Source organism: Bacillus rossius, chromosome 18 (genome assembly GCF_032445375.1).
Source record: "Bacillus rossius redtenbacheri isolate Brsri chromosome 18, Brsri_v3, whole genome shotgun sequence".
NCBI classification, from domain to species: domain Eukaryota; kingdom Metazoa; phylum Arthropoda; class Insecta; order Phasmatodea; family Bacillidae; genus Bacillus; species Bacillus rossius.
In genome coordinates this window covers 11,554,328-11,566,559 of record NC_086345.1, presented here as the reverse complement: position 1 = coordinate 11,566,559, position 12,232 = coordinate 11,554,328, and the positions used below count along the sequence as shown (strand labels likewise).

Genomic DNA, 12,232 nt, shown 5'->3' with positions numbered 1-12,232 from the left:
GGCTGGCGAGGAGACTCGAAGCTCACCATAAGCAGTCCTTGGACGACCTGGCTGGCGAGGAGAATCGAAGCTCACCGTAAGCAGTCCTTGGACGACCTGGCTGGCGAGGAGAATCGAAGCTCACCATGAACAGTCCTTGGACGACCTGGCTGGCGAGGAGACTCGAAGCTCACCGTAAGCAGTCCTTGGACGACCTGGCTGGCGAGGAGAATCGAAGCTCACCATGAACAGTCCTTGGACGACCTGGCTGGCGAGGAGACTCAAAGCTCACCATGAACAGTCCTTGGGCGACCTGGCTGGCGAGGAGACTCGAAGCTCACCGTAAGCAGTCCTTGGGCGACCTGGCTGGCGAGGAGACTCCAAGCTCACCGTAAACAGTCCTTGGACGACCTGGCTGGCGAGGAGACTCGAAGCTCACCATAAGCAGTCCTTGGGCGACCTGGCTGGCGAGGAGACTCGAAGCTCACCGTAAGCAGTCCTTGGGCGACCTGGCTGGCGAGGAGAATCGAAGCTCACCATGAACAGTCCTTGGACGACCTGGCTGGCGAGGAGACTCGAAGCTCACCATAAGCAGTCCTTGGGCGACCTGGCTGGCGAGGAGAATCGAAGCTCACCATGAACAGTCCTTGGGCGACCTGGCTGGCGAGGAGACTCGAAGCTCACCGTAAACAGTCCTTGGACGACCTGGCTGGCGAGGAGACTCGAAGCTCACCATAAGCAGTCCTTGGGCGACCTGGCTGGCGAGGAGACTCGAAGCTCACCGTAAGCAGTCCTTGGACGACCTGGCTGGCGAGGAGAATCGAAGCTCACCATGAACAGTCCTTGGACGACCTGGCTGGCGAGGAGACTCAAAGCTCACCATGAACAGTCCTTGGGCGACCTGGCTGGCGAGGAGACTCGAAGCTCACCGTAAGCAGTCCTTGGACGACCTGGCTGGCGAGGAGAATCGAAGCTCACCATGAACAGTCCTTGGACGACCTGGCTGGCGAGGAGACTCAAAGCTCACCATGAACAGTCCTTGGACGACCTGGCTGGCGAGGAGACTCGAAGCTCACCATAAACAGTCCTTGGACGACATGGCTGGCGAGGAGACTCGAAGCTCACCGTAAACAGTCCTTGGACGACCTGGCTGGCGAGGAGACTCGAAGCTCACCATGAACAGTCCTTGGACGACCTGGCTGGCGAGGAGAATCGAAGCTCACCATGAACAGTCCTTGGACGACCTGGCTGGCGAGGAGACTCGAAGCTCACCATGAACAGTCCTTGGACGACCTGGCTGGCGAGGAGAATCGAAGCTCACCATGAACAGTCCTTGGACGACCTGGCTGGCGAGGAGACTCGAAGCTGACCATAAACAGTCCTTGGACGACCTGGCTGGCGAGGAGACTCAAAGCTCACCATGAACAGTCCTTGGACGACCTGGCTGGCGACGAGGGCCACGACACTCCAGCGGGCCAGCACGGGCACCAGGAAGTGGCACACGGCGTTGGCGAGGTAGGACAAGGCCACCATGAGCCTGGGGCTCCACAGCTCGGCCAGCCGCGCGCCGGCGAACACGGTGGCTATGGTGCCCCAGGACGAGCCGGACAGCACGTAGCTCTTGGTCAGCTCGTTCCAGTCGAACTCCCCTGTGCCCTGTGGGGAGACATGTCGATGATGCCTTCACTTGGGCTCTGTTTGAGATACACTTCTACCATCCCCACGTATGCTGAGAGAAGTGCAGTATTTACATAAAATAATGTCTCGGTTATAAAGTTTGTTAGTAGAGTGTTGGTTCAAGGTCAAAATTAAAGAGTAAATCGGACATTTTTTTATATTTAAAGGCGAACTTTGGGGGGGGGGGATAAATAGAAGTGTTTTATCATACATTAATCGAGATAGCAATAGAGAGAGAGAGAGAGAGAGGAAAGAAAGACCTCTAGGGTATTTTGTAATTGAAAGCTAAGTTTTTTAAGTTGTTTTTTTAATTCTTGTATGATGACCATTGAAGTAAACCTGTTTCGTTGGGTTTTGAGCAGAGAATGCATTTTGGTGTTCTTGCACAAAGTACAAAATGTTTTTATTTTTTATTTTTGTTAAATCATCGTTTTTAAGTTTGTAAGTTATTGTGTTATACATTTCCAAATTTGATTGAAAAGCACTGAACTAAAATACAGATTTCACATTAGATTTATATACATTTATGGACTATTTTGCTAATGTTAAGTAAGTTATTTTCTATAGATCATAGATTTTGATCATTTAGTATGTGGGATTTTTGTTTAATGTAAATATATTTTTAGAACATAAAAAAAATTCAAGCAAGTTTTGCCGAAAAATCCTCCTTAACAATATGATAGTAGTAATAAGTTTCTTAATTAGTTTCGTTATTTACACACAACTAAACTTTACATCCACATCAGGGCCTGCCACTGATGCCTCAAAGACAGCTCAAAAGGAGCCGTGTGTGTGATGCCAGAATGTGGTGACAGAATAAAACATGTTGTTATTGCATGAAATTGTTAAATCCAATATAATATTTTTTTTCTGTCTGTCTCTTCCCCTTTATTAAGGCTATAGCTGATTCCTTACCCAGCATCCTGGTTCTGTGAGATTGTGTCATCGTCTGTAATTATCTCGCTGTCGGCATGGATGACTCAAGGGCAGAGCAAGCACTGGCATTTGGAATTTATTTTTTTTTCTGGTTTGGAATGTTTTATATAAAAATTTGGACATTAATTCCTATTGGTGTAGATTCCCGATGGTCAAGTTGCGGGGGGGGGGGGGGCGCTCCTGAAATCAAAACGCGCCTCTCTGAGTGGACCCGCTTGCACTTTCAAAATCATAACTGTAAAATGGGAATGATAAATGTTACACTGCCGTTACTACCACCGCAGGGAAGCAAACAGATTTGCTTATGGGAAAAATAATAATTATATTTTTATTAGCGTGTATTTTTTTTTTAGGTGCTGGTCAATACCTTTCGATTTCGTACTAAGAAACCTTCAAAGATTTTACAGTCTCATTATATTGATGCGATATCTCTGGGATTCATGACACTAGACAGAAAGTATCTACATTTCTTAAGATAAATGAGCGAAATTCGTCGAAATTCAGGTCCAGTTTCTCTTTAAAACTTTTTCAAATTTCCTTTCTCTTGAGGGCCACACCGGGGCCCCAGATCCTCCACTGCGGATGGAATGCAAGTGGCCAGGGTATCGAGGGTTCTAGGGCCACCGCTGGCTGTCGTACTTAGTACATCGTGGCCCCAGATCCTCCGCTGTGGATGGAACGCAAGTGGCCAGGGTACGGCGGGTTCTAGGGCCGCTGCTGGCTGTCGGACCCAGTACACCGTGGGCCCAGATCGTTCGCTGCGGATGAAATGAGAGTGGCCAGGGTACTATGGGTTCTAGGGCCACCACTGGCTGTCGGACCCAGTACACCGCGGCCCCAGATCCTCCGCTGCGGATGAAACGCAAGTGGCCAGGGTAGAGCGGGTTCTAGTGCCACCGCCGGTTGTCAGACCCAGTACACCGCGCAGTCCCAGATCCTTTGATGTGTATGAAACGCAAGTGGCCAGGCTACTGCGGGTTCTAGGGCCACCGCTGGCTGTCGGACCCAGTACACCGCGGCCCCAGATCCTCCGCTGCGGATGAAACGCATGTGGCCAGGGTACTGCTGGTTCTAGTGCCACTGCTGGCTGTCGGACCCAGTACACCGCGGCCCCAGATCCTCCGCTGCGGATGAAACGCAAGTGGCCAGGGTAGAGCGGGTTCTAGTGCCACCGCTGGCTGTCAGACCCAGTACACTGTGGCCCCAGATCCTCCGACATGGATGGAACGCAAGTGACCAGAGTACTGCAGGTTCTAGGGCCGCCACTGGCTGTCAGACCCAGTACACTGTGGCCCCAGATCCTCCGACGTGGATGGAACGCAAGTGACCAGAGTACTGCAGGTTCTAGGGCCGCCGCTGGCTGTCAGACCCAGTACACTGTGGCCCCAGATCCTCCGCTGCGGATGAAACGCAAGTGACCAGAGTACTGCAGGTTCTAGGTCCACCGCTGGCTGTCAGACCCAGTACACTGTGGTCCCAGATCCTCCGCTGTGGATGGAACGCAAGTGGCCAGAGTACTGCGGGTTCTAGGTCCGCCGCTGGCTGTCAGACCCAGAAGAGTCTAGCGACAGCAACTACCTTCCTGCAACTGCGGCACCGCTTACGCTCGTTCCGGGGCCGGCTGCCGCATCGCTCACGCTCGTTCCGGGGCCGGCGGCACGATCTTATATGTCATCTGAAACTTCTATTAGTCAAATATGGCCTCGTGGCTGAGCGCTTAGCGGCGCTATCATCTAATCGTAAGGTTGCCGGTTCGAATCCCGGTAGGTGCGAATTTTTTTTGTACTTGTAAAAATAAATACGAGCACGTATAATTTCAAAAGTAATAAATATATTTGAATAATGAATGCAAATAAAAGTAAATTTATTAATTAAATTGTAATTTTCAGATAAGGACATGATAACTAATGGTCAATTAGGTTAGGTTAGCTACATTATAAATACTTTAAAACTTTGTGGACGGTTGATTTGGTTAGGATAGTTACATTAAAGATACTTGGAAATCAAACATCCAGGGGGTAGGCGCTCCCGATCGGCCAACTTCGGAGAGGATCGGCATTTGCTGCCAGTTGCAGGACGGTAGCATTGCTGTCGCTAGACTCTTGTGTCAGACCCAGTACACCGTGGTCCCAGATCCTCCGCTGTGGATGGAACGCAAGTGACCAGAGTACTGCGGGTTCTAGGGCCGCCGCTGGCTGTCAGACCCAGTACACTGTGGCCCCAGATCCTCCGCTGCGGATGAAACGCAAGTGACCAGAGTACTGCAGGTTCTAGGGCCGCCGCTGGCTGTCAGACCAAGGAGCATGTAAGAAGATCTGGAGTGGACATGTGTAGGGCGAGAGCGAAGCCAGCCGGTTGCGAAGAAGGGTTGAAAAGAAAGAGGAGGAGAACGTATTTCTACTGCAAACGCAGCCCCAGCCCACTTGTCCTTGAGGTTTTAGTGGCGCTGGTGTGCGGCTACATATGGCATATGGCTGTACAAATCGATGGAATTCCAAGCCGGATGGCGTTGTTTTCACATGCATTAAAGATTTTTTTTTTCATTTGTTAACTAAATTAATTCCCAAAACTTTTGAAGCATCAGAAAAAAGTGGCAAATGTTTTAAACAGAAGTAACTAATCTTCGAACTTTTCGAAAAACCTAAGAAAACTATTTAACAAAGAGAAGTAGTTTCAGTTGTATAATTCTTTACTTTTTTCATAGATTTCCAAAACGTGACGATCAACGACAGATCTGGGAAAAAGCGACAAAGAGGAAAAATTGGACTGCGTCTCCGAACCATGCATTTTGTACAGTGCATTTTGAAGACAAATGGGTCTTAAGAAGCGAAAATCTAACTCGATTAAAGGATGATATGGTGTTCGGTATATTAAGGTTTCCCTCAAAGGAACGGTTTCACAATGCTTTTAAGATATTAGATAAATCCCAACATAAGTTTAAAACATTTCTCTTAAGAGTGTGCTTCGTAGCATTAAAAGACGTGCCTTAATTATTTTGCAAATTTATCATTGTTATGGTGACGATGTCAGGGGTTTTCGTATTTTTTTTTTAGAAATATAGTACAGTATGTATTAGCAACTACGTTAAGAACTGTTATTTTATTCACACAGAGAAAAGAAATACAAAATGCTAAAATTTGGCGTCTGTCTTTTTATATCCTATATAGGCTTGTTATTATATGTGTGTTGTAACATGTATAAAAATGTTAAATATATTCAACAATATTTGGTAATTATATATATTTAAAAACTTTTATGTACGCTACTTGAAACTACATGAAAGGTTTTCAGTCTATAAAGGCCTATTCTATGATTTTTTAAAATTATTAATTCTTATGCAAACAATTAATAAAATTGAAAGTTTCTTACATTGTCAGTATATGCATAGCATTACAGTTATTACAAACAATTCTCTACCAGTGTTAAGCTAAGGTTTGCACGTTACTTTGGTTGAGTAAGTAGACTGGAACATGAACATGATATTGAAAAGACTTCTAACTTCTACTAATACACGTATATTACAAGACATTTGTAATAGATTAAATGAAGTAAGTAAGAATTCGTTTTTTATAAACGTTGTGTATGAAATTATAAAATTTGAGAAGTATAATAACAAAAAGAAGTGCGTTACGAAGACATATGTCGGTAGTGTTACCCACTGAAACATTATTCCCACTTCAACTCTCTGTAAAAATAAAAGTATTGGGTTGAATGCGTCTAGAGTGGTATATAAATAAAATTTGAAGCTTCTTCCTAATTTCATTCGCAGGTGTCCCCCACCTATAGTTGCAAACAAAAATTTTTCCTCGATGTTGAAATTTACTCTGCGTATTCACAAAAAAAATTTGGCAGTAAATAGGTATTTAATTTTTAAAAATGAAAGTATTCATGTTTCGAAAAAAATATTAAAGCGGTGTGGGGAAGAATGTTTACAGATAATCCAGTAAAATTTTCAGTTTGATTGTTTTGATAGTTTCGGAGCTGTTGCGAGTTTAGTTTGGAGGATTTTTCCGCCGCGCGAGACAAGTTTGGCTCGTTTTCGTTTTCTTCCAGCGTAGGAAGCAGGGAACAAACGCCGATACCCGGCTTCACCTCGCATCCTTTGCTGGCCTTCCCTTGTCCTCTCCAGATGTATTACTGTATATTAGCTCCATGTGTCAGACCCAGTACACCGTGGTCCCAGATCCTCCGCTGTGGATGGAACGCAAGTGGCCAGAGTACTGCGGGTTCTAGGTCCGCCGCTGGCTGTCAGACCCAGTACACTGTGGCCCCAGATCCTCCGACGTGGATGGAACGCAAGTGGCCAGGGTACTGCGGGTTCTAAGTCCGCCGCTGGCTGTCGGACCCAGTACACCGTGGTCCCAGATCCTCCGCTGTGGATGGAACGCAAGTGACCAGAGTACTGCGGGTTCTAGGGCCGCCGCTGGCTGTCAGACCCAGTACACTGTGGCCCCAGATCCTCCGCTGTGGATGGAACGCAAGTGGCCAGAGTACTGCGGGTTCTAGGTCCGCCGCTGGCTGTCAGACCCAGTACACTGTGGCCCCAGATCCTCCGACGTGGATGGAACGCAAGTGACCAGAGTACTGCAGGTTCTAGGACCGCCGCTAGCTGTCAGACCCAGTACACCGTGGCCCCAGATCCTCCGCTGTGGATGGAACGCAAGTGGCCAGGGTACTGCGGGTTCTAAGTCCGCCGCTGGCTGTCGGACCCAGTACACCGCGGCCCTAGATCCTCTGCTGCGGATGGAACGCAAGTGACCAGAGTACTGCAGGTTCTAGGGCCGCCGCTGGCTGTCAGACCCAGTACACTGTGGCCCCAGAACCTTCGACGTGGATGGAATGCAAGTGACCAGAGTACTGCAGGTTCTAGGGCCGCCGCTGGCTGTCAGACCCAGCACACCGCGGCCCCAGAACCTCCGCTGTGGATGGAACGCAAGTGGCCAGGGTACAGCGGGTTCTAGGACCGCCGCTGGCTGAGAGACCCCGGACAGCGAGCACCTTGTTGCCGGCGCCGGAGGAGCTGGAGTTGCCGGCGGTGAGGTTGCAGACGTCGCCCGATCGGTGGGCCTGCGCCGACGAGGAGCTGTTCTGGGGCCTGACCATCGCGACGACGGCCAGCGAGAGGCAGCCCAGCGACACGGTGCTCAGCAGCTCGCCGACCACCAAGACGGCGGCCAGCACGTAGCGCCGCGGCACGTACGGCATGCCTGAAACGATCCACAGACCACACACCCTGCAGTTGGTAGAGGTCTCGCATCCCGCTACTTGCATGACGTTCGGGTGAGGGTGGCGAATCAGCTCTGCCGTGTTGGGACACAACCGTGACCCAACACTAGGCCGTATTTCAGAACACGTCGCAACAAGAATCCTGGTGAAGGAAACATTTCGCCAACCGTTTTAAATGAACGGTGCCCTGCGCGAGGCTATGAACTAATGATGTTCGCAGGCTTTTCACGGCCGTTGTCTGAAGTAGCTTGGCTTCTGGGTTGTAGTCGTGTCCGTGGCGGATAATTCACCGACGTTTCGGTCGACATCATCAGTCGCAATCATCAGGAAGCAGTTACCTACTGAGTAGGTCGCCATCATCAGAAAGCAGTTATCTATTGAGTAGGTAACTGCTTCCTGATGATGGGGACTGCAATGTTGACCTAAACGTCGGTGAATGATTTGCCAAGGACATGGCTACAACCCATAAGTCAAGCTACTTCAGGCTATTAACTAGTTTCAACGCATTCCAGCGGATGTTCCGCAACCATCGATGCAATTTTTTACGACAAAAATATACTTGAGGTAGCAGCACTGTCGCGTAAAAATAGAACTTTTTTTCTAATTTTCTGAAGTACCAAGATGGCCGTCTTCTTAATGTATTATGTATGTCTTGAGAGGTATTTACTATTGTGACTTCTTACATACTCTCTTCAAGACAATAGCTGAGACGTTCATCGTTGACCCACACGCACCATGTACGCCCTATTTTACCATCTCATCCTCAAATGTACTGGTGGTCTTGTTGAGAGCATGCATGCCTCATGACCAAGAGATCATTTCTCGTGGTTCAAACACTTTATTAAATATAAATATGTATATATATATATACTGTGACGTCAGCGCTGCTAGCGCTGCCTGGCTGTGGAATCCAGTAAAAACATGGACGCGGAGAGGAGAGATGGACAGTCCCTCCAATCACTAACCAAGACACACTCTCCCGATCTTAAGAACATAATCAATACTTGACAAAAGGGGTTAGGTGAGTGTTGGCGAGTTATAGAGAGAAAGGGAGAGGGGTGGAGACACCACTTTGAATTATTTTTTATCCATTTTTTAAATTTGATATTTTTTATTATTTTTAAATAAAATACTTTTTTTTGTGTGTGTGGAAATGGAATGGGATATCATATTTCCGTCATGGTATCGTATCGAAAGGTCAAAGTTGAAGGTCGAGGTCGTATAGGCACCAAAACCAAAAATAAAATTCAAACCTTTGTCACAGCGTATAACCAGCCTTTCTTTGCCTTATACACATTTCTTGGTTACTGCCGAGTTTTTGAACCAGTCATTAACGCCCTCTTTCAGTTCGTTGTCACTTCCATCTAAATAGTGAAACTTCTATCCTGTTGAATTATTTCCTTAATCCTTGATTTACTTCGTCAGTCACGACTGAATGTCGGCCCGTGCGTCCTTCATCATTAATTTTTGGTTCGCCCTCCATTAAACATGTTGCGCCATTCTTGAAACCTAAGCTTCATTCATCACAATACCAAAAATCTCGGTTATCTGTCTGTGGTTTTCGATAGGACGGACTCTTTTTCGCATTAAAAAAAGAGTATTACACTACGTACTTCATACTTGGCGGGATATTTAATTTCGTCACAAATATTTTATGTGTGACCAATCCTGAAACGTCTCCCCTTGTGTGAAGCTTGTGCCATGTACCAGAATTCCTGTAATTTTGCTGCTATTGCTATTTAAATATTTCCTGTTTGCAATAAAACCTTTTGTTTTACTTTCACAGCCCAGGCACAGGTTGTACGAAATAAAGCGATTTGGTTGGGATTTCGTGTAAAACGTAAAAAATGACGGCGTAAAATGATTTTTAAGTTACCGTCTGAAGTATTGCGTGTTACCGAGCTATGAAGGCCGCGTAGAGTGGGTTGGGACCGGTAATATATAAGGAAGCAGATCTCTTTGTCCGACATTCATCTTACACTTCGCGCCCGTTCCGCCGTAGCGCCTGTAGTCCAGTCCTCTTAGTCGAAATTAGGTAAGTATCCCTGAATTTGACATACCCAGCTATAAACTCGTATAAACTTGTATTTTGACATCCTAAAAGTTGTCTCAAAAACCTACATATGGTAGGGTGTACGCGACTATTAAAATCTAATTTCAAAGGTCACAAAAATCGCTTCTTTTGTACTTTTTTTTTGCGAATATCTCGTCTATGGGTTTTTCGCTATTTGAATTTATTATAAATACTGTATAGAATTAAATTTCCTAGAACTTTTGTTTCAAAAAAATTCTTGTACGTTGAATCGTTTTCTAGATAGAAGGTGGAGAGCGCGCGGTTAGAGCATCATTTAAGGTCAACCGGTAGTCCCGATCAAAAACACGCCATACTAAGTTTATTAATTATTGATAAATGCATAATTATTAAAATTTTCATTTCTTATTATTTATTTATAGCTGGGTATCTTAAATTCCGAGGTGAACTTATTAAGATGACTGGACTACTGGGCCGTAGCGCCCAAGATCTAGTTTCACGGGAGGACATAGCATGCCTTCAGGGGAGGACATAGCATGCCTTCAGGGGAGGACATAGCATGCCATTGTAGTCGGCGGCACGAAGTTTGCAACAGGGAAGATTCCTAGTAGAAAATTCATTTCCTCCAGGAAACGCCATTTAAATAATAACCTTGTTAAATACAGCCATGAAAAATAATTACTTTTGTGGCCTCCCCCCCCCCCTTTTTTTTTTACGTGAAAAACATCTTAGCTATCAGGTATGCGACGTTTGGTTGGAGTAAATTCGTGAATGGAACGGGAGTCGATTGGCTCGGAAAATTGCAAACACAGCGCTGCCGTCTATGTAAATATCATAAATCTCTAAAACAAAATGGCTTACCTGCGTGATTCATCCGTATATATTAACTTTCGTGAACATCGGAGGATATAATAAACATATTGATCTGCCAAACTAAACTTAATAATAGTAAAACTATAGTTTAATACTTTATGTTATAATTTATAGCCATAAAATAAATAATGACAACTTAAAAATACGCACAACAATTTTGATAACCATTATTTAAATTTTAAATGTCGAGATATGACAGCGTTCATCATACTACACAGACATAACAAATTGTTAGCCTGCATATACCCTATAAAAGAAGTTCGTGATGATTTAAATCTTAAATAATGAATTAGCTCAATAAGGTTAAGGTTTGTTTGTAGGAAGTATTTACAGACTGATATCTGTCTTTTAAGCAAAAACAAATAATCATTTATAAAATTAGTGCAATAATATATTTTAAAAAGTTTCAGGTTAATTTTTTTTAAATTTATATATTGGACTGCAACTTTTAGTTTAAAAATTCTTTAAAAAAAATAGCGTTGCGTTCGTAATGCTCTAGAGAACCAACTAAATGTTGAATAGATTTGACGCCATGTTTGTTCCTACAAAATTTCCCTGGCTAATAGATTATAGGTATTTTTTTAATGTAAGTTTATTCAAGTTTACAAAATGCATTCCTTAATAACGCGTGTATGAAAGTTTCACAGAAATGTTTCACGAAAAAGTTGCATTAATATTCGACCTTGAAATTTTACTGTCATCGCCCTAAAGAAGTTTCAGTTCCTTAAACCACTTTTGCAGATCTACAACAAGGCGTGCTAAAACAATGAACAACTGGCCTCAAACCAATAGTCAAGAAGAAGTCTTTGACTCCACCAAGAAAACAAACTACATACATGAATGATTCCTTACCAAATGTTGGTTTGTTCTCCAGTCCCTGTGAATATATCGTGCGTCTGCTTTTCTGAAGGCCTTTGAACACGAAGCGTAAACAAATTATAGTATTTTTTTGTGCTCTTGGATTCTTTTTTTTTTTTAATTCTCTGCTCCAGCACCTCACGAAACTAACCTGCAAACTACAAAAATGTAAAAAATAAAAATAGATAATCGCACTTTAAATCATTCACCGTAGATAACAAGTGATATTGTTTTATCGACCACATTCACGAGTGTTTGTTTTTATCGCACCGCTTATGTGACTTGTCTGGATCGCTCGTTCTGAACCGAACACACGCAACGAATGACCGGCGTTGTGCTTCAGCTACGGACTGCTCAGTATTTGACCAGCACCCGAAATCAAAGCAAACAGTGGTCAGGATGGTCAAACATAAACAGTTTACGAGATAAGATAGTTGCTAAGCCACTCAAAAATGTAAGGCAGCATCTCACAAGCCTAGATGTTTATTTCATTCATTTATGATTTATATCATTAAAGGTATTTTTTCGGTAAAATGTTTAGAGTAGCTGTCTTACACTTGTTGTCTCAGCGGATACTAACCCAACTTTTTGATGTGAAACTTCTAATGAGACTTCCAACAAGGTTGCGTTAAACGTTTAACGCTACCATGG

The 12,232-nt window shown here is 44.9% G+C and overlaps 2 protein-coding genes across 2 annotated transcripts in view; both read right to left on the bottom strand.

Moving 5' to 3' along the window:
* LOC134541374 (sialin-like) overlaps nt 1-3,642 on the bottom strand; it is a 49,396-nt gene extending 45,754 nt beyond the window's left edge. The window contains exons 1-2 of the mRNA XM_063384798.1: nt 3,598-3,642; nt 1,420-1,635 (exon numbers count right to left, since the gene is read on the bottom strand). Coding sequence (XP_063240868.1) covers nt 1,420-1,635; nt 3,598-3,642 — 261 coding nt within the window. The remainder of the gene's footprint in view (nt 1-1,419; nt 1,636-3,597) is intronic.
* Nucleotides 3,643-5,458: 1,816 nt separating this feature from the next.
* LOC134541321 (uncharacterized) lies at nt 5,459-11,668 on the bottom strand. Its single transcript, XM_063384725.1, has 2 exons — nt 11,576-11,668; nt 5,459-7,799 (listed from the first exon to the last, which is right to left on the bottom strand). The coding sequence occupies exon 2, from the start codon at nt 7,795-7,797 to the stop codon at nt 7,459-7,461; it is 339 nt and encodes a 112-aa protein (XP_063240795.1). The 5' UTR covers nt 7,798-7,799; nt 11,576-11,668; the 3' UTR covers nt 5,459-7,458.
* Between the last annotated feature and the right edge of the window lie 564 nt (nt 11,669-12,232).

Coding starts and splice junctions, on each gene's coding strand:
- LOC134541321 (XM_063384725.1), bottom strand. CDS start 7,797: ATGCCGTACGTGCCGCGGCGCTACGTGCTGGCCGCCGTCTTGGTGGTC.